General features: G+C 50.5%; 1 protein-coding gene across 1 annotated transcript in view; it reads right to left on the bottom strand.

Annotated features, from left to right (window-relative positions):
- SLC35A2 (solute carrier family 35 member A2) overlaps positions 1-19,378 on the bottom strand; it is a 98,033-nt gene extending 78,655 nt beyond the window's left edge. The window contains exon 1 of the mRNA XM_033922862.1: positions 19,093-19,378. Within this exon, the coding sequence (XP_033778753.1) occupies positions 19,093-19,195 (103 nt within the window). The 5' untranslated portion in view covers positions 19,196-19,378. The remainder of the gene's footprint in view (positions 1-19,092) is intronic.
- Between the last annotated feature and the right edge of the window lie 6,088 nt (positions 19,379-25,466).

Genomic DNA, 25,466 nt, shown 5'->3' on the forward strand with positions numbered 1-25,466 from the left:
TGTTGGATGAATAGGGATATGAGTATAGGCCTCTTTGAGATCGAGGGAGCACATCCAATCCCCTTGATCCATCAAAGAATACAGAGTTGGCAGAGTGAGCATTCGAAATTTCTCTTTGACTAGAAATTTGTTGAGAGCTCTGAGATCCAAAATTGGTCGCAAATCCCCCGTCTTTTTGGGAACTAGAAAATAACGGGAGTAGAATCCCGAGTTCCTTTGAGATAGAGGGACTTCCTCTACTGCTCGAAGAGAAAGAAGAGCTCGAGCTTCTTGGAGAAGAAGAGGAAGATGCGACTGGTTTGAAAGACACTCTCTTGGATGGCGATCTGGAGGCACCTGAAGGAGTCGAAGAGAGTATCCCTCTCGTATGATGGTAAGGACCCAGAGATCTGATGTTATGAGCTCCCATTGGTGATAAAATGTGGACAGGCGACCCCCTATGGGGAGGGGAGAATTTGGAAATAGAGAAATTTGAATGCTCAAGTTGAGATTGTCAAAAAGACTGAGCAGGCTTAGTGTTAGCAGGAGTCTGAGATTTTTGTTGTCGTTGTTGAGGAGGAGGACGACGAGCAGGAGGTCTAGAAAAAGCAGGAGTTGTTTTCAGTGGATAGCGACGTGGAGTTTGTTTGAAACCTCTAGTTGGTGCAGGTTTAGGTTTTGGACGGATGAGGGAAGCAAAAGAGCGCTCATGTTCTGAAAGACGCTTTGTAGCTGCCTCAATAGAGTCATCGAATAATTCATTCCCTTGACAAGGAAGATTAGCCAATCTATCCTGAAGGTTAGGATCCATGTCCACTATCCTCAACCATGCTAATCTACGCATGGCTACTGCAAATGCTGAGACTCTAGACGAGAGTTCAAAGGCATCATAGGAGGCTTGTAGCATGAAAAGTCTCAATTGTGAAAGAGTCTTAAGGATATTTTTAAATTCCGAAAGACGATTAGTAGAGATGTCTGGGTAAAAGGAAGACAAAATCTTTAAAAAGTGATTGAAATAGGACGTAAAAATGTAATTATAATTCAAAACTCTGTTTGCCATCATAGAATTTTGATATAAACGTCGCCCAAATTTATCCATGGTACGGCCTTCCCTACCAGGAGGGACAGAAGCATAAATTTTGGAGGGATGTGCTTTCTTCAATGATGACTCTACTACCAGAGATTGATGAGAGAGTTGAGACTTTTCATAGCCTTTAGATGGAACCGTCCTGTAACGAGATTCCAATTTAGATGGGATGGCAGTGATAGAATAAGGAGTCTCCATATTGCGAGTGAAGGTCTGCTGGAGAACAGGAGTCATAGGCAATCTGAGTGACTCTTTAGGAGGATGGGGAAGCTCCATGTCCGCCAAGTACTCAGGAGTATATTTAGAGTCTGAATGAAGGTCCAGCTTGAGGGCCTGGCCCATATCAAAGATAAATTTGGCAAAAGAAACTGATTTTGGGTCAGATGATTCTTCAGGAGAGCCACTGCGAGATTTGTGTTGTACTGAGTAGGATGGAGAATCCTCTCTAGAGTATGTGGAAATGTCTGATTCCATACGCACAGTGGGAGAAGAAGCTGTACTGTGAAGTGGAGTAAGAGAATGTTTTCTCTTCAGACCTCTGGATGGAGAAGTACCCGGTGTACGAGGCACAGACTGAGTCGAGGTATGTGGAGAACTGTCCCGACGGACTGGCTTCGATGGGGTTCTGGATCGAGAAGGGCTTCGAGTGGAGGCTCGATGTCGAGAACCCTGCTTCGTTTTCGAAGAACGAGACAAAGAAGCCTCGGTATCCAAGGGCGAAGATTCCCTCCGAAGCTTGGAGGTCCCATGTCTCGAATGTTTCGACCGATGCTTCGGAGGAGGTGAGCCCGGAGACGACTCCGATGAAGAAATGTTTTTCGGTGTCCGGGATCGGCTTCGAGAGACTGGAAGCTCCGGTTGAGTCACAGGCTGGTCAACTCGAGGCAAGGTCGAGGACGGGACCAGTTGAGCCACTAAAGAAGTAATTTGAGAGGTGAGGATAGATTTTAACATGTCCTCCAGCATCGGCACCGAGACAGAAGGTTCTGACCTCGTATGTGCAGCAGTACGCTCCGAAGAGGGCGACCTCGAAGGTGAGTATTCCCTTATCTTGGAGGTACGCTTTGAAAGTGGTCGCGCCGAGGACTCTGGTGGCTTCTTGGATACGGCACCTGAAAGAGAACTCGGAGACTTACCCCCAGTAGAAGGCTTCGTGGAAGTCGTCGTCTTCGAAGTCAACGAAGGAGAAGAGGTCGAGGCCTTCGAGACCGAAACTCCAGCCGGAGTCTGGGTCGAGGCCTTCGAGACCACAGGCGTCGAAGTCGTCGGAGTCGAGGCCTTCGAGACCGGTGCAGCCGCCACGGTCGAGGCCGGCTCCGAAGATTGCTCCATACCAAAAAGTTGGAAAAATTGAGCACAACGCCGCCGAAAAGCTCGTGGAGTGAGGGTAAAGCAGCGATGACAATCTTCTGGGGAATGAGAGGAACCCAGGCACTGTAAACAACGGCAGTGGGGATCGGTGACCGAAATCACCCGATTACACTGTCGACAGCGTTTAAACCCGGTAAGAGGCCGGGACATGGAAAAAAATAAAGTCCGTGTCGAACGAAGGAGCCTAGGCCTAGGCCCAAAGCTCGACGGCCGAACTGAAAGTAAAAAAAAAAAAAAACTTTTTTTTTTTTTTTTTTTTTATAAGTAAAAAGAAAATAAAAAGAATAAATGTACACAGCGACCGACTTAAAATTAAAGAAACAGCCGCGGTGATGAGAAGGCAATGCTGCAGAGAAAGAAAACGTGTCTTCTTGTCTCCGCGGAAATAAACGAACTGAGGATCCTCTCAGGAGATGCGCCCCCTAGTTCGGGCGGGAAGGCACGCGCGCAGGCGCGGTGCAGCACTCGAAAGTTCGAGATCTTCAAGCAAGTTTGCTTTCGAGGCTGTCCGCTGCGGGGCTCCGTCGGTGACGTCACCCATGTGTGGGAATATGCTGCCTGCTTGTCCTGGGATAAATATATATATATATATATATTTGTTTTGCATAGTTGTAGTTTGGAAAATCAATAAAGATTAAAAAAAAAAAGAAGAATGATGAGACTATAGACAGCCCACCCAAGTCATGACCTCAATACACAGATTTTGTGACCCCATTTGTGAAGTTCGGCCTTAAAGAGGCTAGTAATTAAATTCCAAACTGTCTTGAACTGCTAATGATTTCTACTCTACACCATGCAACAATCTATACACTCATAACAACAAACTTGCTTTTAAATGGAGTTATTTTCTATATACTGTACTTCTTTGGCAGATACCAAGAGAACCTAAATTTCTTAGCACCTGATATGGTATACTAAAAAGCGAGCGCCAAAATTACATATAAATCATGACATTTAAAGCAACTTAATGCTGTATCCAAGTGTCCAATTTCCAAGATCATACGTGGCAGCAAACTACTATAAGCTTGGGGGAATGAGATGTGTTGACATAAGTTCACAGCTACACCTTAGCCAGGGGATTCAATAAGATACAGTATATGTAGTCACAGCTGACATTAAGCTAAGCTATACATATAATTGCTCAAAGAAATGTACTAAAAGCTTAACATTTTACAGTGGCTTTCAGTCTTCTGGCAAAAAATACACAGGTACAGGCTGCAGTTCCAACCGTCTCACACTTTAGAGTATGCATGAGACAAGAAAACATGTATAAGCTGCAGTGAAAAAACAAGGGAGAAATGGATCGTGGAACAAATGAGGCTTTCTCTGCTGAACAAGGGGATTTTTCACCAACCCAAGACAGGATGGAGGAGGGTGCAGAGTTTAATTTACTGGAGACAACACTGGCTAATTTGGACCAAGGTCTACAATTTAATCCTCTCTGTACTCCTGTGTACACCCGGTCAGAAAGGCTCACTGAAATGTACGAGGTCTATTTTATAAAAATTAAACAATCTTACAACTTATTCCATTGGTTCTAGAGAATGACACAGAGAAAAAAATTGTCCCCGTCTCCGCGAGCTCGTCACTATCCCCATCCCGACCCCATCACCATCCCGTCCCCGCGAGCTAAGTCCCCGTCCTCGCAAACCATCTGATCCCATCCACACAAGCCTCAAATAGTCTTATATTGAACTTATTTTATTAAAATATAAAAAGAAACAATATTCTGCACAATTGTCATTTTATAAATCAAAGTTCTGGCTGCTGAACTAGAGAAAGATGTTCAGCTGGCAGGGCTTTGTTTATAAATGTTTATCAACACAACTAAATACACTACTTTATCCTAAAGCAAAAGAAAATAGACATTTTTTTTTTCTTTCTTTCTCCTTGCCCGCCCCCCAAGCAACCACCGCCACCATCGGGGAACATGCCCCCAAGCTGGCCCAGAACTTTCTCTCCGACGTCAGAATTGACGTCAGGAGGGGGAAGGCTGGTCGGCTCAGCGCTTCTGCGTCCTGTTTACTGTGTCGGGAAGCAGGTAGAATGCTTCCCGACACAGCTTTCTGGGAGTTAACCAAGTACTTATCTACTACTGAGTTACAAGTAGATGTGCCTTCGGTCCGACCCTGTACGACAACTCATATATGTACGCTCTTAACATTCACTAATATAGCAGTCAGCCCTAGACTCAGTCCCCTTCTAATGATAAGTAAACAAATACACAAGCAAGCAAAATAGATTTCATGTCTATTCTATTCAATGACAACCCATATACTAGCCAGCCTTTCCAAAATTACACCAGCATTTTGACACAGCTAATGAGGAAATAAAATAAAACAAATGCTGCTTCACTAGTATCAGGAAAATAAATCTCTTTAGTTGCACAAGTGTGGGGTATGGTTAGAGTTACAGCCTCAAACTCCACATTGCTCCTTGTGACCATTGCCCCACCAAGTACATTAGATTAATTTGTGAGCTCACAGGGGTGCTTAAAGTACCTGTATGTAAACCGGTTTGAGTGTGGTTGTAAAGCTACAAAAAGCACAGTTACTTACCGTAACAGTTGTTATCCAGGGACAGCAGGCAGATATTCTCACACAAGGGTGACGTCACCGACGGAGCCCCGCAGCGGACAGCCTCGAAAGCAAACTTGCTTGAAGATCTCGAGCTTTCGAGTACTGCACCGCGCATGCGCGTGTACCTTCCCGCCCGAACTAGGGGGCGCGTCTCCTGTGAGGATCCTCAGTTCAGATACCAAGCCAAGAAGTCAACGAGGGGAGGTGGGAGGGTTGTGAGAATATCTGCCTGCTGTCCCTGGATAACAACTGTTAAGGTAAGTAACTGTGCTTAATCCCAGAACAAGCAGGCAGCATATTCTCACACATGGGTGACCTCCAAGCTAATAAAAAGGGATGGAGGGAAAGTTGGCAATTTAAGAAAAAAGATTTTGCAAAATAGATTGGCCAAAAAGGCCATCCCTCCTGGATAAAGTATCCAGACAGTAATGAGAGGTGAAAGTATGAACCGAGGACCAGATTTCCTCAATAGGAGTTTCCTTGCAGATTTCCTCAATAGGAGTTGATCTGAGGAAAGCTACAGACGCCGCCATAGCTCGAACTTTGTGGCCCGTTACTCGACCCTGCAGAGGAAGACCAGCCTGAGCATAGCAAAAAGAGATGCAAGCAGCCATCCAGTTGGAGATGGTATGCTTCGAGATAGGACATCCCAAACTATTCAGATCAAAAGAGATGAAGAGATGAAGAGTTGAGGAGAACTTATGTGAGGTTGAGTGCGTTGGAGGTAAAAAGCCAAGGCACGTTTGCAATCCAAAGTATGAAGTGCCACCTCTCCCTGATGAGAATGCGGCTTTGGAAAAAATACTGGCAGAACAATAGATTGGTTGATATGAAATTCTGAAACCACCTTAGGCAAGAATTTAGGATGTGTACGAAGGACCACCTTATCATGATGAAAAACCGTGAAAAGGGGGATCCGCAACCAATGCTTGTAACTCACTGACTCGTTGAGCCGAAGTGAGAGAAATCAAAAAAGCACAGTTACTTACCGTAACAGGTGTTATCCAGGGACAGCAGGCAGATATTCTCACATGTGGGTGACGTCATCTACGGAGCCCCGACGCGGACAGCTTTTCAAGCAAACTTGATTGAAGATTCAAGTTTGCTGTGCTGCACCACACATGCGTGCCTTCCTGCTCCACTAGAGGGCGCATCCCCTCCTCGTGGTCTCCAGTTCATATAACCAGCTAAGAAGCCAACCTCGGGGAGGCGTGAGGGTTGCGAGAATATCTGCCTGCTGTCCCTGGATAACACCTGTTACGGTAAGTAACTGTGCTTTATCCCAGGACAAGCAGGCAGCATATTCTCACATGTGGGTGACCTCCAAGCTAACCAAAAAAGGGACGGAGGGAAGTTGGCAATTTAAGAAAATAGATTACGCAAAACTGACTGGCCGAACCGGCCGTCACTCCTGGACATACTATCCAGACAGTAGTGTGAGGTGAAAGTGTGAACCGAAGACCAAGTGGCAGCTTTGCAAATCTCCTCAATAGGCGTTGACCTGAGGAAAGCGACAGAAGCCGCCATCGCTCGAACCTTATGCCCCTTAACCCGACCATGTAACGTGAGATCAGCCTGAGCATAGCAAAAAGAAATACAAGCCGCCAACCAGTTGGACAGGTGCGCTTGGAAACAGGACGTCCCAACCGATTAGGATCAAAAGACAAAACAATTGAGGAACCTTCCGATGAGAGTGAGTGCGTTGAAGATAAAAAGCCAACGCCCTCTTACAGTCAAGTGTGTGAAGCGCCACCTCACCAGGTTGAGAATGGGGCTTTGGAAAAAACACCGGAAGAACAATGGACTGATTGAGATGGAAATCAGACACCACCTTAGGCAAAAACTTAGGATGAGTGCGGAGAACCACCTTGTCATGATGAAACACAGTAAAAAGTGGGTCCGCTACCAATGCCTGCAGCTCACTAATTCTTCGAGCAGAAGTGAGTGCAAGCAGGAAGATCACCTTCCAAGTGAGGAACTTGAGATGAGACTTATCCATAGGCTCAAACGGAGGTTTCATAAGTTGAGCCAGAACTACATTGAGATCCCAAACCACTGGGGGAGGCTTGAGAGGAGGATGGACATTCAAAAGACCCCTCATGAAACGAGAAGCCAAAGGATGAAGAGAAAGGGACTTCCCATCAAGCTGCTGATGAAAGGCAGCAATTGCACTAAGATGCACTCGAATAGAATTTGTCTTAAGACCAGACTGAGAGCAAATACTCCAGAACCGAGGACACCGGAACTGACAAAGGATCCAGATGATGAGACAAACACCAGGAAGAGAATCTAGTCCACTTTTGAGAATAGCAGAGTCTAGTCGAAACCTTACGAGAAGCCTCCAAAACCTCCCTGACCGACTGAGACAATGGAAGAGAATTCAGGTGGAAAGGAACCAAGCTGTCAGATGTAGAGAATGCAGATTGGGATGTAACAGTGAACCCCGAGTCTGAGACAGCAGAGAGGGAAAAACAGGCAGAAGCAGAGGCTCCCTGACACTGAGTTGAAGAAGCAGGCTGAGTTGGAGAACCACGGCTGCTGAGGCTACCGAGGAGCAACCAGGATCAGAGTGGCATGCGTAGACTTGAGATGAACTAGCGTCCGCAAGATTAGAGGAAAAGGCGGAAACGCGTAAAGGAACTTCCCCTCCCAAGCGAGGAGGAAGGCATCGGCCTCGAGACGATCCGGGGAGTACATCCGGGAACAGAAGAGAGGCAGTTTGTGATTGAGGGGGGAAGTGAACAGATCTATCTGAGGAGTCCCTCACCTTGAACACCTGGTGTAAGACCTGAGCATGAAGAGACCACTCGTGCGGCTGTAGGAGGCGGCTCAGCTTGTCCGCTAGACAGTTCCGCTCCCCCTGAATGTAAACCGCACGAAGAAAGATGTTGTGGGAAATCGCCCACTCCCAGAGACGAAGAGCTTCCCTACACAGGGACCAGGACCCCGTGCCCCCTTGCTTGTTTACATAATACATCGCCACCTGATTGTCCGTGCGGACTAGAACCACACGATCCTGAAGTAGGTGGCGGAAAGCCATAGCAGCCAAATAAATGGCCCGAAGCTCCAATACGTTGATGTGACAGCGACGGTCCTCCGCTGACCACAGATCCTGAGTGTGCAGCCCGTCCAGATGAGCCCCCCAAGCATACTCCGAAGAGTCCGTGGTGAGGACCTTGTGATACGGCGGGGCAAGAAAGAGCAAACCCGTGGAAAGATTGGAAGAGTTGGTCCACCAACGGAGCGAGCGTCTCAAAGAGGGAGTCACCGCCACGGGACTGGAGATCGGGTCCCGGTCCTGACGCCACTGAGAGGTCAACATCCACTGAGGAATCCGCAGGTGCAACCGGGCAAACGGTGTGACATGGACGGTGGAGGCCATATGGCCCAGAAAAATCATCATACGTTTTGCCGAGACCGAGGGCAGCAGAAAAACTTGCCGGCTCAGACGGACGAGCACCTCCAGCCGAGGAGGGGGAAGGAACGAACGGAGGTGAACCGTGTCCAGCACGGCCCCGGTGAATTGTAGGGATTGAGAGGGGCACAACTGATATTTGGGAAAGTTCACTTCAAACCCCAGACTCTGAAGAAATATAATAGTCTGTCGGGTCGCTGAGATAACCCCCTCCCTGGACGGTGCTTTGATCAACCAGTCGTCCAGGTAGGAAAACACCTGAAAGCCCCGGGACCGCAGGGCCGCCGCGACCACCACGAGACACTTCGTGAAGACTCGAGGGGACGAAGCCAGACCAAAGGGGAGGACCCGATATTGAAGATGTAACTCTCCCACCTGAAAGCGCAGAAACCGGCGAAAAGCGGGATGCACCAGGACATGAGTGTAGGCCTCCTTCAGATCGAGGGAGCAGAGCCAGTCCCCCTCGTCCAGCAAGGGATAAAGAACAGGAAGGGAAAGCATCCGGAACTTTTCCCGCACAAGGTATTTGTTGAGGCGCCTCAAGTCCAGGATCAGGCGCAGGTCCCCGGTCTTTTTCAGAACTAAGAAGTAACGGGAGTAAAACCCCCGCCCCTGTTGACAAGATGGGACTACTTCCACCACCCGCAGGCGAAGAAGAGCCCGAGCCTCTGAAAGAAGGAGGGACAACTGCGCCCGATTGGAAGGACACACGCTTGGGGGGCTGTCGGGAGGAACCTGAGGAAATCACGCTCAAGACCCACGCGTCCGACGTGATAGTCGCCCAACGAGGGTAGAATGCTCTGAGGCGGCCCCCGATGGGAAGGAGGCCTGACACTAGTGCGGTGGGGGTCCGCCCCCATCCGCCCAAGCCGTCAAAAAGACGGAGAAGGCTTAGCAGCCGTCGGCGGCTGAGACTTGGGCAAAGCCCGAGGGTGCGCCTGTTGACGTTGCGGCGGCGGACGCGAGAACGCCGGGGTCGTCTTTTGCGGATACCGCCTGGGAGGGACCCGATAGGGTCTCGACGAGGTCGCCTTCGGTCTCACAAGGGAGGCAAAAGATCGTTCGTGCTCCGACAGGCACTTAGTGGCAGCCTCAATGGAATTGTCAAACAATTCGTTCCCTACGCAGGGCAGGTTGGCTAGGCAATCTTGGAGATTAGGATCCATATCGACCAGCCGCAACCACGCCAGCCGGCGCATGGCCACCGCAAACGCTGAGACGCGGGACGAAAGCTCGAAAGCGTCATAGGCGGCGTGGAACAGGTGAAGACGCAGCTGGGACATATCCTCAATCAGCTGCCCAAATGCAACCTGGCGAGAAGGGGGCAAGTCCGCCTGGAAAGCAGGCAAGGACCGCACCAGATGTTTGAGGTAGGAGGTAAACGTGAATGAATAGTTCAGTACCCTAGAGGCCATCATGGAATTTTGGTATAGCCTGCGGCCAAACTTGTCGAGGGTCCGACCCTCCCGACCCGACGGGACTGCCGCCGAGACCCGGGACGGGTGAGACTCCTTAAGCGAAGACTCAACGAGCAAAGACTGATGGGACAGCTGAGGGCGCTCGAACCCCGGGCAGGGACCGTCCGGTACTTTGACTCCATCTTTAAAGGCACCACCGTGACCGCATACGGGGTTTCCAGGTTACGGATGAGAGCCTGCCGGAGCACCAGGTTCAGCGGAAGCCTGAGGGACTCACGAGGCGGAGAAGGCATATCCAATTCCTCCAGGTATTCTTTGGTGTTCCGGGAATCAGACTTGAGGTCCAGTTTAAGAGCCCGCCCCATGTCCTGTACGAACCTGGAGAAGGACAGGCAAGCCACTCCCCCACCCTCAAAGGGTGTCGCCGATTGGGACCGCCTCGCCGAAAAAGAGGGGGAAGCCTCTCAGAAATACCGAGGCTCCCTCTCAGCCTCACACTCCGAGCCCCAAGAGGCACTCAAAGAGCGCACCGGGGTCGAGGACCTACGCCGCCTCGAGGAGCCCCTCGGAGACGACCCCAGGGTACAAGGCACTGACCGATGACAGGTCGGAGACCTGTCCCCGGACTCCCTCGGCGAAAGCCTCGAGCCTCGGCCCAGAGCCCCGGACCGAGGTGGAGTCATCAACAACCGAGGGTTATCCAGAGACAACTCCGAAACCCTCAGCGGTCCCATAGCGCGGGCAGTCGGCAAACGGCCTCACCTCGGCGGGGAACCTCGGGCACGCTTAGCCACCCTCCGGCAGAGGTCGCCCCGGGGGGGATAGATCGCCTCGAGGCCCGGGGCGAAGAGTCCGAGGACGACAAGAGACGCCGGGACCGGCTCACCTTGCCCCCAGGCGCCTCGATGCGATGTCAGGCTGGTCCAGCGCACGCGAGGTCAGGGCCGGATGAAGATGGGCCAGCACAGCGGACAGCTCCGACGAGATCATCGCCCGGAGCATATCCTGAAAGACCGGCACGGACAGCATCGACGGCATGTCCGAGGCCGCAGTGCATTCCACCGAGGGCGACCTCGATGCAGAGTATTCCCTTGCGGTGGAGGCACGTCCCGAAGGCTTAGAGGGCTTCGCCGGAGCCACAGGCAAGGAACTCCCACGATGCCCGGCCGGCGTCCCTGAGGCTGGCTTCTTCGCTGGTGTGGAACCTGTTGGAAGAAGAGGGGACTTACCCAGAGCCGAGGACTTCGTCGACCCCGAGGCATTCGGGGCCGAGTCTCGAGGCGGAGGTCAAGGCTGGGGCCGGGGTCTGGTCGACCGCAAAAAAGATCCGCCATGCGAGCCTTTCATCAGCGAAGGGCCCGATGCTGAAATGTGGCACACCGGGGACAGGACTCGGTGGGATGATCGGCCCCCCAGGCAGAGAATGCACCAACAATGCGGATCTGTGATGGACAGGAGGCAATCGCACCTGGTGCACTTTTTGAACCCGGTCAAGGGCCGGGACATAAGAAAATATAGGCCGCGGCCGACGAGGATACACAGCCGCGACAACCCGGGAGCCCCCGGGCTGTACACAAAACCGCGAACTTCGCAACGAAGAAGAAAAAGATGAAACACACGCGCACAGCGACTCTCGAATAAAAAAATAAGAAAGCCGTGGTGCTAGAAGGCACTTTCAGGCAGAGGCAAGAAAGACGACTTCTTGGATCCGCGGAAACGAAAGAACTGGAGACGAGGAGGGGATGCGCCCTCTAGTGGAGCAGGAAGGCAAGCATGCGTGGTGCAGCACAGCAAACTTGAATCTTCAATCAAGTTTGTTGAAAAGCTGTCCGTGTCGGGGCTCCGTAGATGACATCACCCACATGTGAGAATATGCTGCCTGCTTGTCCTGGGATAATACAGCTTTCCAAGTGAGGTACTTGAGATGAGCCGTGTCAATAGGTTCAAATGGAGGTTTCATCAGTTGAGCTAGAACCACATTAAGATCCCAAACCACAGGAGGCGGTTTAAGAGGTGGATGAAGATTAAAAAGTCCTTTCATAAAGCGAGAAACCATGGGATGCGCAGAGAGCGGTTTCCCATCCAGAGGCTGATGAAAAGCAGCAATAGCACTAAGATGGACTCGAATAGAAGTAGATTGGAGGCCCAATTGGGACAAGTGAAGTAAATAGTCCAGAACTGAAGCTAAGGAGGAAGACATCGGATGAAGCTGACAACTGGAACACCAAGCAGAAAATCTAGTCCATTTATGGCCGTAACATTGACGAGTTGATGGCTTTCTGGACACTAGGAAAACATCTCGAACAGACTGGGAAAATTGAGAAGAGTCTGTTATGTAGAAAGGTACCAAGCTGTCAAGTGGAGAGACTGCAGATTGGGATGAAGTAAAGACCCCTGACTCTGCGTGAGTAGTGAAAGAAAAACTGGTAGAAGTAGAGGCTCCCTGATGCTGAGTTGTAGAAGAAGGGAGTACCAGGGTTGTCTGGGCCACCGAGGAGCTATCAGGATCATGGTGGCATGTTCCGATTTCAGCTTAACAAGAGTCTTGAGAATCAGAGGAAATGGAGGGAAGGCATAAAGAAACCGATTCCTCCAGTCCAGAAGAAAAGCATCCGCCTCGAGACGGTGAGGCGAGAAGATGCGGGAACAGAACAGAGGGAGTTTGAAGTTGCTGGGCGACGCAAATAGGTCTATCTGAGGGGTCCCCCATTGAAGAAACACTTGACGAAGTGTGTGGGGAATTGAGTGTCCATTTGTGAGGTTGTAGCAGACGACTCAATTTGTCTGCCAGACAGTTCTGTTGACCTTGAATGTAGACAGCTCCGAGAAAGATGTTGTGAGAAATCGCCCATTGCCACAATCTGAGAGCTTCCTGACACAGGGAATGAGATCCCGTTCCCCCCTGTTTGTTGACATAATACATGGCCACTTGATTGTCTGTCCGAACCAGAACCACCTGGTCGTGAAGAAGATGAAGAAAAGCTTTGAGAGCAAGGAAAATCGCTCTGAGTTCCAACAGATTGATATGACACCGACGATCTGTGGACATCCACAACCCTTGCGTACGGAGACCATCTACATGGGCTCCCCAAGCATAGGTGGACGAGTCGGTTGTGAGCACTTTCTGATGAGGAAGATCGTGAAACCGCAAACCTCTGGAAAGATTGGAAGAGAGAATCCACCAGCGGAGAGAATTCTTCAACAAAGGAGTCACCGCTATTCGACGAGAAGGTGAGTCCAGGGCTTGTTGCCATTGAGACGCCAGGGTCCACTGAGGAATGCGAAGGTTAAGTCTGGCAAGAGGGGTCACATGAACCGTAGAGGCCATGTGGCCGAGCAGAAGCATCATTGACGGGCAGAGATGATCTGAAGACAAGACACCTTCTGGCAAAGGCGAAAGAGGGTCTCCTGACGGTTGAGTGGAAGGAACGCTCTCATGCTGACAGAATCCAGAGTCACGCCAATAAATTGAAGAGACTGGGCCGGAACCATTTGAGATTTGGGGAAATTAACATGGAACACCAGACTTTGAAGAAATGTAATAGTCTGATGGGTCGCTGCAATAACCTCTGGAAGAGAAGGGGCTTTGATAAGCCAATCGTCGAGGTAAGGAAAAACCTGAAGACCTCGAGAGCGTAGAGCCGCCGCCATGACTACCAAACACTTGGTGAACACTCTTGGGGAGGCTGCCAGGCCAAAGGGAAGAACCCTGTATTGAAGATGGAGATTCCCCACCTTGAATCTGAGATATTTGCGAAAATTTAGATGAACAGGGATACGAGTATAAGCCTCTTTGAGATCCAGTGAGCATATCCAATCCCCCCGATCCATGAGGGAGTACAAGGTCGGAAACAAGAGCATGCAAAACTTCTCTTTTACCAGAAATTTGTTGAGGGCTCGAAGATCCAGAATGGGTCGCAAATCCCCCGTCTTCTTGGGCACCAGGAAGTATCTGGAGTAGAACCCCCGATTGTGCTGGGGAGGAGGGATCTCCTCCACCGCTCGAAGGCGAAGCAGTGCCTGAGCCTCCTGAAGAAGAAGGGGGAGTTGCGAGGAACTGGAAAGACACTCTCTTGGAGGGTGATCTGGGGGCACCTGAATCAGGCGCAGAGTATCCCTCGCAGATGATGGTCAAAACCCATAGGTCTGATGTAATGTTTTCCCAACTGGAATAAAAAAAAGGGAAAGACGACCTCCAATGGGCAGGGAAGAATTTGGATGCAAGGAGGTTGGAATGCTCAAGGCTGGACCTTCAAAAAGACGGAGCCGGTTTCACAGGAGCAGGCGTCTGAGGTTTCTGAGGACGTTGCTGTGGAGGCCGCCGAGGAGGAGGACGAGAAAAAGCTGGAGTGGTTTTCATAGGATATCGGCGAACAGGAGGTTTGTAAGCTCGAGTCGTAGAAGGTTTGGGCTTCGGCCGAAGGAGAGAGGCAAAAGAGCGCTCATGTTCAGAAAGCCGTTTCGTGGCCGCCTCAATGGAATCGTCAAAAAGTTCATTGCCTTGACACGGTAAGTTGGCCAGACGATCCTGCAAGTTAGGGTCCATATCGACTATCCTAAGCCAGGCTAGACGACGCATGGCCACTGCAAAAGCCGAGACTCTAGAAGAAAGCTCAAATGCATCTTAAGATGCCTGCAACATAAAAAGCCTCAACTGGGAAAGAGTTTGAAGGATCTGTTTAAATTCAGACAGACGGTGCTTGGACAAGTCTGGATAAAAGGATGGGAACAACTTCAAAAAATGGTTAAAGTAGGATGTAAAGACATAGTTGTAATTTAATATCCTGCTCGCCATCATAGAATTTTGATACAGTCTATGACCAAATTTGTCCATAATACGTCCTTCACGACCAGGAGGGACAGTTGCAGACACCTTAGATGGATGAGCCTTCTTAAGGGAGGATTCCACCACCAAAGATTGATGGGAAAGTTGCGACTTTTCAAAACCCTTACAGGGGACAGTACGATAACGTGACTCCAGTTTTGATGGAATAGCCATGACCGAGTATGGTGTTTCCATATTACGGATGAAAGTCTGCTTAAGCACCTGTGTCATGGGGAGCCGCAAAGTCTCCTTAGGAGGATGTGGAAGCTCCATGTCTGCCAAGTATTCTGGGGTATATTTTGAATCTGAGTGTAAATCTAAATGAAGAGCTAGACCCATATCATAGACAAATTTGGCAAAGGAAGACAATTTTGAAGAAGAAGCTTCCTCAGGGGAGGCAGACCTGGAACGAGGGGCTACAGAATAAGAGGGCAAAGCCTCACGTGAATATTGCGACACCGGCTCCGACTCTACCCGCACTGTCACTGAAGAAGCCCCACTACCGGTTTGTGGTGGAGTAAAGGAATGTTTCCTTTTCAGACTCCTCGATGGAGATGTTCTCGGAGTCCGAGGGGTAGAATGCCTCGAAGCTGGAGGAGAAACATCCCGAAGTAAAGATCTCGAGGGAGGGGTCCTCGACCTCGAATGCCTCGAAGACACAGAAGAGGTAAGCTTCGACTCAGAACGAGGAAGGTGCCTCGAAGAAACCTCCGAAGGCCTCGAGCTCTTTGAAGTGAGATGTATTGACCACTTCGCTCGATGCTTCGGATGAGGCAAAGAGGATCTCAAGGTAAGAGCCAGCGAGGAATCAGAGGAAGAAACTCTTTTACGAGACCTGCCCCGTGGATGGTGTATCAGGGTCTCAGGTTGCTGCTCAGGCTGGTCTACCCGAGGCAAGGTCGAAGAGGGGACCAACTGAGCCACAATAGAAGAAATTTGCGTAGTCAAAATGGACTTGAGCATATCCTCAAACATCGGCACCGAGACCAAAGGGTTCTGTGGCACAGGTGCTCCCGTGCGCTCCAAGGAGGGCGACCTCGATTTAGAGTATTCCCGAAACTTGGAGGCACGTTTTACAGAAGGTCTCGAGGATAGAGTGGCACCCGGAGCCCCGGGGAGCGTGGAGAGAGACTCTGGTGCTTCTTGGACATGGTACCTATAAAGGAAGCAGGAGACTTACCCCCAGACGCAGGCTTCGAGGACGAAATCAAAGAGGCCTTAGAGGCCAAGGCCGAAGTAGGTGTCGAGGGGGAGAGCTTCGCGCCCGAGGTTGTCCCCGATGACGAGGCCTTTGGTCCCGAAGGTGTCGAGATAGTCGGGGCCGAGGCTTTTTCAGGCTCCATGTGAAACAGTTGAAGAAACCTGTCACAGCGGCGGCGAAAAGCATGAGGCTGAAGGGTTAGACAGCGATCACAATCCTCTGGACGATGACTGCCACCCAAACAAACCATACACCAACTATGAGGGTCGGTGATAGAAATCGTCCTGCCGCACTGGTAGCAACGTTTAAACCCGGTTACAGGCCGGGACATAGAAAAAATAAAGTCCGTACCGGAAAAGTAGAGGGCCTAGGCCTAAGCCCTCAAAACCGGACGAAACAAAAAGAAAGAAAAAGTATTTTTTTTTTTTAAAACGAAAAAGAAGAAGGAATGAATCCGGAGCACAGCGACCAAAGAAACAAACTGTAGCCACGGTGAAGAGAAGGCAAATGCTGCAGAGCCAGAAGAACAAGTCTTCTCAGCTCTGCGGAAAACGAATAACTGAGGATCCTCACAGGAGACGCGTCCCTTAGTTCGGGCGGGAAGGCACGCACACATGCGCGGTGCAGCACTCGAAAGCTCAAGATCTTCAAGCAAGTTTGCTTTCAAGGCTGTCCGTTGCGGGGCTCTGTCGGTGACGTCACCCATGTGTGAGAATATGCTGACTGCTTGTCCTGGGATAACGACGATATACAAGTCCCAATTAGAGAGCTGCACGGGAACGGGGACGATGGGAATCCCACGGGACCCGTGGGCATCCCGCGGGTTCCCCCTTCGGGTCACGGGGATCCCGTGGGGACGCCCCCTAGGGTCGCGGGGTTCCTGCGGGGCTGGATGTACTCAGTTGCGCGGCTCTTCTCTCTACCTGCTCTGCTTGCAGCACAGAGCCGAACGGAAGTCTTCCCGACGTCAGCGCTGACGTCGGAGGGGAGGGAGAGCTTAAACAAAGCCCTCCCTCCCTCCGACGTCAGCGCTGACGTCAGGAAGACTTCCGTTCGGCTGTGCTGCAGGCAGGGCAGGTAAGGAGACGGAGAGTAGCCTCGCGGTTTGAGTGGCTACCAAGGGAGGGGGCGGTCCGCCCCGGATGCAGCACAGCCGGCCAGGTCCCCTTACTTTTGTGGCGCTTTCCCAACCGACCGACCGACAACAGCCTCGGTCCGACAATCCTCCCTGCCCTGTAGCCGCGAATCTAAATTACCTTCTTACAGCAGCTGTAAGAAGGTAATTTAGATTTGCGGTTAAGGGCAGGGAGGTTTGTCGGACCGGGGCTGTTGTCGGTCGGTCAGGGAAGCGCCACTAAAGTAAGGGGACCTGGCCGGCTGTGCTGCACCCGGGGTGGGAGAGAAAGAGGGGGAGAAGGACGCTGAAAGCACTGGAGAAGACAAAGGGGTGGAGAAGGACGCTGAAAGGCCATGGGAAGGGCGGGGGGGAAGGACTCTGAAAGCACTTGTGGAAGACAGAGGGGGGGGAGAAGGATGCTGAAAGCACATGGGGAAGACAAAGGGGTGGAGAAGGACGCTGAAAGGACATGGGGAAGACGGGGGCGGGTGGAGAAGGACGCTGAAAGGCCATGGGGAAGACAGAGAGGGAGAAGGACGCTGAAAGGACATGGGGAAGCAGAGGGGGGAGAAGGACACTGAAAGCACATGGGGAAGACAGAGGGGGGAGAAGGACGCTGACAGGACATGGGGAAGATGGGAGGGAGAAGGACGCTGAAAGGAAATGGGGAAGAGAGAGTAGGGAGAAGACACTGGCAGGGAAGAAGACAGATGCCAGACTATGGGGGGAGCAGAGGGAAGAAGATGGGTGCCAGACCAATTTGGAAGGGGGAAGAAAGGGAGAGGCACAGTAACAGAGCAAATGGAAGATGCAGAAGGAAGAGAGACAGTGGATGGAAGGAATTGAATGAGAATATGAGGAAAGCAGAAACCAGGAAACAAAGGAAGGAATTGAATGAGAATATGAGGAAAGCAGAAACCAGGAAACAAAGGAAGGAATTGAATGAGAATATGAGGAAAGCAGAAACCAGGAAACAAAGGTAGGAAAATTCTATTTCTTTTTTTTTTTTTTTTTCTTCAGGATAAAGTAGTATATTAGTTGTGTTGATAAAAATTTATAAACATTAGAGGCTCTGGTAGAAACCCATTTACAAAGTATGTATTCTTCCCAATTAATATTTCCAAATTAATAAAGTCTTTTTGCTTATTTGTAAATGGGTTTCTACCAGAGCCTTTAATTCAGTAGCATAATTAAATGAAATAACTATTTCTGAAGTTTATAGGGACAGGCGGGGACGGAGGGGATTCCTCGCGGGGACAGAGGAGATTCCTCGCGGGGACGGGTGGGATTCCTCATGGGGACGGGTGGGATTTCTGTCCCCGCGCAACTCTCTAGTCCTAATCCCTTTCCCTATTACTAGGCCAAAACTAAATAACGATAAGATTAAGGAACAACATGCAGAGGAATGTTTTCACCTCTAAATAGACATCTATTACTGATAACTATACACATATCTACTCCAGCAAATTTTTACTTTTTCCCATCTCCTACTGTATTTTCCTTCTATGTATTCTTTCTATAAAAATTGTGGTTCTCACCCCCCCCCTTTCCCATTGTCCATGTATGTCCAATAATTAGTTTATTATGTCTAGTAAGTTGAAATGTTTATCTTCTAGCTATTTTTAAATATTTTGTACAAAGCTTTGTACTCTTGGATAAGCGTTTAATCAAAAACTTAGATAAAGATGAGACCAAGGTTTTGGTTCACTTTCCCCGGGAGTGCGCGTGTGTGTAAAAGGGACATTATCCGATTGATAGATAGTAAGATATAAGTGAGATTCAGTGGCGTACACGGGATCTATTATGTAAAATGTGTGGCAGGATGGGCGAGGTGGGTGCACGACGGGGTGTACAGATATATAACCGAAGAGGGGCTCTACCGCCGCTGAGTTTTGCCGTCTGGATTAACTGAGCCAGCCGGGTAGGATTAAAGGTGCCTTTTTACAAGCAAGTGTGGGATGAGAGAAGACTCCCACGTTGCCCCCATTTACCTAGTGGCCCAGCAGCAGCCGCGATTAGAAAGAAAGGGGGGGGGGTGCCGACAGCGATTGGGGAGCGAGAAGCTATTTTCAGGGGGTGTTGCCCAGGCTCGTGCCTCACCGTCGCTGATGCCGCGCGGCTCCATCTTCCCGCTTCCTCCTTCGCCTCTCGTGGGCTCGCCGCCTCCATCCCCAGCCGCTCCGGTCCCTCCTTCTGCAGCCATGCCGCCGACTGTGCGGCGCCGCAGCCTCTACAAGGACCGCGCCGACGCACCCCCGTCTCCCACCAGTCCAGAACCCACCAACAACTTCCGCTTCCGACTGCAAAAGTCAGGAGACTCCGGGAGGGAGGGGGGGAAAAAAGGTCCATTACGCCCACAGGCTAGCGTAGGGGGGAGGATTACGTGATCAAGGGCAGACGACGGGCGGGGCGCGGGCGGTTTTCTTGATTCGCCTGGCGTTTCGGGTGTCGTGATAGCGTCAGATCGACAGGATCTACCCCCCCCCCCCCCCCCAAGATCATTGCTATGAGTTGTGGAAAGTGAGGCTAGGTGGGGTAAACACTCCATCACATTAACGCTGGCTTTGTAAAAGGAGCCCTAACATTCCAATAAATCCCCCTTTTTATCAAGCTGCGCTAGAGGTTTTTAGCGCGGGCCAGTGAGATAAGTGTTCTGACGGCTGATAAGAATTGTATCGGCATCAGGGCATTTATAGGACAGCTCCTGCTAAAAACCTCACTAGCAGAGACTTCCTTTTATCAAGCTGGTGCAAGGTCTTTACCTCAGTGTGTGTGATTAAAAAAAAACAAAAACCCTTAAGGGGCCGGGAGAGCAGCTTGATAAAAGAGGCCCAAATTATTTCGCATAACTAGGGGTAATTTTATAATAGATGCCATATTAGTCCTCTTTTATGTTAAATTTTTTTTTTTTTTTTTTTAAAGATTGAACACCATAGCAGTGTAATGAAAAATATCACAGAAGGATTTTTACCCTTTTACAAAGCTGTAGTAGAGGTTTCTACAGTGGCCAGAGTGCTAAATGCGCCAAAGCTGCTCTGATGCTCATAAAATTCCTATGATTGTCAGATCATTTAGGCCCAGATTCTCTACAGGGCACCAATATCAACAGCTGCCTAAAAAGTGCCCGCCAATCATGTGTCAATCATGCGATGGTGCCCTATAGAGAATTGTGCTTCTGTAAAAGATAGGCGCTGGAAATGTAGGCCAGGGTTTTTCGAGCCTACATTTCTGGCACATATCTTATCTATGCTATGAATCATGCTTAGAAGTCACTTTGACTATGGCGGTATAGAAAAATAAAGTTGTTATTATTATTATTATGATGGCGCTTGTCATTAGCCACACCCATAGTGATGTTAAGCATCATAAAGTGCCTACATAGGTGCAATTCCTGTGCCGGTAGATGATTTATTTTTAGCATTTTGCGCTGTTTTAAACTGTGTTTCTCAACAGGTACCTACTGGCACCTATGTTTCAACATCATTTATAGAATATCTCTCAGCACCCTGAGCCGCAGTAGAAATCCATAGATTAAGCTTCCCCAGCCCCAAGTGCAACCTTCCCGGCCTTCAGACCTGGTAGTAGTGAATGGTGCAAGGGGAAAAAAAGGAGGAAGAGAAAGAGACTGCAGACCAGAGGCAGAGAAAGGGCACACAATTAGATACAAATAAATAGCAAAGGTAGAAAAATATTTTTTTATTAATTAAGGTCATCCAATAGATGTCAATTGTGAAGTATCAACCTAGAAAAAAGCTAATTGTGACTTTGTTTTCTGCACAGATTCCTATTGGTGACAATTGTTCATACAGGTTCTCAACAGCGTGCTAAATAGCTAAATTTTTTCTAGGTTGATACTTCACAATTTGCATCTGTTGGATGTCCTATGTACCCCTGGAGCAGGCTTTAGAGCTGAAACACGGACTGTGTTCAGTGTTCCCGCTAAGCTGCGCTGGGGTGCGCTGACGCACAAAATATTACCTCGCAGCGCACAAGTTTCTCGTCACAGCGCACACAGTGTAGAGCACAGTTCTTCAACCGCCGGTCAGCAAACAAAATCTTGCCGGTCCGCGAAGGATTCGGTCCCCGCCGCAACGAAAGGCCGGCGTCAGCTGACTTGCAACTTCCTGTTGCAGTCGCTGTGCCGGGACTCCTGCCTTCGCCGGGACTCCTGCCTTCCACCGCGTTTGCCTCCTGCCTTGTCTCCGCACCTCCAGACCAGCAGCGGCAGCTGTGTATGCTTTTAACTTCGGCACAGAGCTGCCCCTAATCAATAGTTTAGCGCGGTTTCATAAGGCAGCCTCGGGGCCTTTGCTAGGCCGGCCCACATCGCATCATCGAAGCGGGCCGGCTATCAAAGGCCCCGAGGCTGCCTCATGAAACCGCGCTAAACTATTGATTAGGGGCAGCTCTGTGCCGAAGTTAAAAGCATACACAGCTGCCGCTGCTGGTCTGAACTCTTGGGCCGCTGAAGGAGGGCAAAAAGCAGCTGTCCTGGAGGTTTCCCTTCCTCTCGCCTTTACAGGTTCCTTTTTTCCACCTTTTTTTTTTTCCTTCAAACGGCAACGGGCCCCAGCATCGACATCAATCAAGTAAGTTCCACTGTCAATCAAGCGGTTCTGCTCGGCCAAAGCTTCCCCTGTGACATGAGCCACCCTCAGGGGAAAGAAAGTGACCCACAAAGGTGAGGGGAAGGGGGGCAGATGATGGAAGTTGGGGGGGGGGGGAGAGAGAGAGAGAGAGAGAAGGGGCAGATGATGGAATGGAGGAGATGAGAGAGAGAGAGAAGGGGACAGATGATGGAAGTGAGAAGAAGGGAGAGAGAGCAGAAGGCAGATGGATGTCAGTTGAGAAGGGAGAGCAGATGCTGAATGGAAGTGGGGAAAGAACACATACTGGATGGAAGGAGGAGATAAATAAAGGGGGAAGAAAATAGTAAGATAATGGAGGGGTGAGGGAAAGGGGTGACAAGCTGTGTGTAGACACAGTGAAAAGAGGGAAACGGGACTAAATAGAAAGAAAGAATTTAATTTAGATGGAGGCAGAAAATAGAGAAGGAAGACCAGAGAAGAAAAGGGAAGAGAGAGCAGAGAATGATCAGATCTGAGTGGAGGAAATGAGAAGAGAGATATGCTAAAAACCACAGGGGGGAGGGAAGGATAGAGATGCCAGACCATGAGGGGAACAGAAGGAAGATGATGGATGCTAGACCAAATTGGGGGGTGGGGGGGGGCAGGAGGAGAGATGGCAGGGAAAGACAGACAGTGAATGGAAGGGGCAGATGCTGGACTGAAGAGACAGAGAAGGTTATCATGCTGCTGTACTGGGCCATGGTACGCCCTCACCTGGAGTACTGCGTCCAGCACTGGTACTTTAAGAAGGACACGGTACTACTCGAAAGGATCCAGAGAAGAGCAACTAAAATGGTTAAGGGGCTGGAGGAGTTGCCGTACAGCGAAAGATTAGAGAAACTGGGCCTCTTCTCCCTTGAGCAGAGGAGATTGAGAGGGGACATGATAGAAACATTCAAGGTACTGAAGGGAATAGACTTAGTAGCTAAGGCAGGGAGAACGAGAAGCACGAAGCCCCAGTCGACGTCGAGGCACATCGAGGTTCAGAAGTCGGCACCGTACCAATGAAACTGGTAAGAAAGGTGCAGCAGTGCGCTCCATAAAGGGCAACCTCGAGATGAGTATTCCCATGAAAGGAGGCACGCTTCGAAGGTCTCGTAGAGGCGGGCACGACTGCACTCGATGCCTGGAATGCCTGAGACTCAGCCGGTGGCATTACCGAGGTAACGCAGCTAGAAGAACAGAAAGAAAGAAAGAAGACTTACCGGGGATCGAAGCTACTCAGTCCGATTCCAACGAAAGAAAAAGGGTCCCGGCCATCCTGCTCACACGAGGTGAGCCCAGAGAGAGGCCAGGGAAGAAGAAAATACATCTGTTGCCAAATGAGGCCTAGCCGCATGGCTGAGGCCCAAGAAGGGCCTGCCGGTGGAACCAATAAAAAGTCCTTTTTTTTTTTTTTTTTTTTAAACAAAGAAATACACAATCAATCAACAAACACACAGCGACTCCCTAACAAAATAAAGAAGCCGCGGTGCTAGAAAGGCACTTAGAAGAACGCAGAGAAGAGAGACAGGGCTTTCTGGCTCCGCGGAAAACTAAGAACTGAAGACCATGAGGAGGGGATGCGCCCTCTAGTGGATCAGGAAGGCACACACATGCGTGGTGCAGCACTAGCAAACTTGAAATCTTCAATCAAGTTTGCTTGAAAAGCTGTCCGCATCGAGGCTCCGTGGATGACGTCACCCACATGTGAGAATATGCTGCCTGCTTGTCCTGGGATAATGCTGCTCAAAACTGGTGAGTTGCTCAGTACTTATCTTCGGATTATTCTGCGGCTCTTTGCAGTGTTGCTCAGAGTTGTTTAACTAAACTAAACCTTAGCTTTGTATACCGGATCTGGCCCTAGTGGTGTAAAAACTGTACATGTTTTCCAGCTCCTTTGGCCGACTTGCAATGCTGCTAGGGAACAAGCTGAAAGAGCAATCTCCAAACGCCACCAGCCAGCCAGCCAGCCAGCCAGCGTTGAAGGTTGGAGCCCTGTTTCGCCAGGTGTTCATTAGCTTTCACTTACACAATGAGGCTACATACATATACAAATAATTAGTTTTTATTCATTCCTATTTGGAATCTGTCAGTGCTATCAACTTTTCCAAAATAGCATTAGGGGATTATATATATTGTACTCCATTCTACAAATAGCACCTACAAAGTTGGCACTGATAAAATTGCGCTCAGAGATATTCTATAAATGGCAATCAAAGAGAGGCAAAAAGAGTGAGGATGGAACTGTACACATTAACCTTAGATAATAATGAGATTTTATTACAATAATGTCCAATAATGATCTAAGTTGCAATAAACAGTATATGGCAAAATATTTTTCAAACCCAATCAGACCCAATTCAGTGTTCCCTCTAAGCGGGCGGGTGTTGTGAGCAAACTTTTTTCACTGTGAGCTAAAAATATCGGGTGCCAGCAAGTTATGAGCTTCGTGCTTCGACGTCGACTGGGGCTTCGTGCTTCGACGTCGACTGGGGCTTCGTGCCTCGACGTCGACTGGGGCTTCGTGCCTCGACGTCGACTGGGGCTTCGTGCCTTGACGTCCACTGGGGCTTCGTGCCTCGACGTCGACTGAGGCTTCGTGCTTCGACGTCGACTGGGGCTTTGTGCCTCGACGTCGACTGGGGCTTCGTGCCTCGAGGTCGACTGAGGCTTCGTGCCTCGAGGTCGACTGGGGCTTCGTGCCTCGAGGTCGACTGGGGCTTCATGCCTCGACGTCGACTGGGGCTTCATGCCTCGACGTCGACTGGGGCTTTGTGCCTCGACGTCGACTGGGGCTTCGTGCCTCGAGGTCGACTGAGGCTTCATGCCTCGAGGTCGACTGGGGCTTCGTGCCTCGAGGTCGACTGGGGCTTCATGCCTCGACGTCGACTGGGGCTTCATGCCTCGACGTCGACTGGGGCTTCGTGCCTCGACGTCGACTGGGGCTTCGTGCCTCTACGTCGACTGGGGCTTCGTGCCTCTACATCAACTGGGGCTGGGTGCCTTGATGTCGACTGGGGCTTCGTGCCTCGACCTCGACTGGGGTTTTGTGCCTCGACGTCGACTCCGGCTTTGTGCCTCGACGTCATTTGAGGCTTTGTGCCTCGACGTCAACTGAGGCTTTGTGCCTAGACGTCGACTGAGGCTTTGTGCCTCGACGTCGACTGAGGCTTTGTGCCTCGACGTCGACTGCGGCTTTGTACGTCGATTGTGGCTTGGTGCCTCGACGTCGACTGCGGCTTGGTGCCTCACCGCCTCCTGAGGCCTTGTGCCTCGACGTAGAATACGGCTTGGTGCCTCGACGTCGTCTACGGCTTTGTGCTTCGACTTTCTGCCTCGACGTCGACTGGGGCTTGGTGTCTCGATGTCGACTGAGGCTGGGTGTCTTGACGTCGACGGATGCTTTGTACCTTCGACGTCGGCTGCGGCCGTGTGCTCCGCGTCACTTGACGCTTGTGCTTCGACGTCGCCTGAGGCTTGTGCCTCGACGTCGACTGAGGCTGGGGGCCTCATTGTCGGCTGGAGCTCTGTGCCTCGTCGTTGCCGAGGCCTCGTGCCTCGCCGTTGACTGGAGCTTTGTGACTTGACATCGCTTGGGGCTTTGTGCCCTTTGGTTGGCTGTGGCCTTGTGTCTCGATGTCGACTGTGGCTTGGTGCCGCAACGTCGCTGGGGGCTTTATACCTCGGCAGCTGCTGAGGCTTTGGGCCTCGGCGTCGACTGCAGGTTTGCACCCCGTTATCGACGGGGGCTTAGTGCCTCGACGTCGTCTGGGGCTCTGTGCCTCGGCGTCTCCGGCTCCTGTTCGAAAGGGTTCCCCGCTTTCTCTTCGGTTCATTCCGGGCAGCCGTGACGGACTCTTGTAG

The sequence above is a fragment of the Geotrypetes seraphini genome, chromosome 1 (genome assembly GCF_902459505.1).
Source record: "Geotrypetes seraphini chromosome 1, aGeoSer1.1, whole genome shotgun sequence".
Taxonomy (NCBI): domain Eukaryota; kingdom Metazoa; phylum Chordata; class Amphibia; order Gymnophiona; family Dermophiidae; genus Geotrypetes; species Geotrypetes seraphini.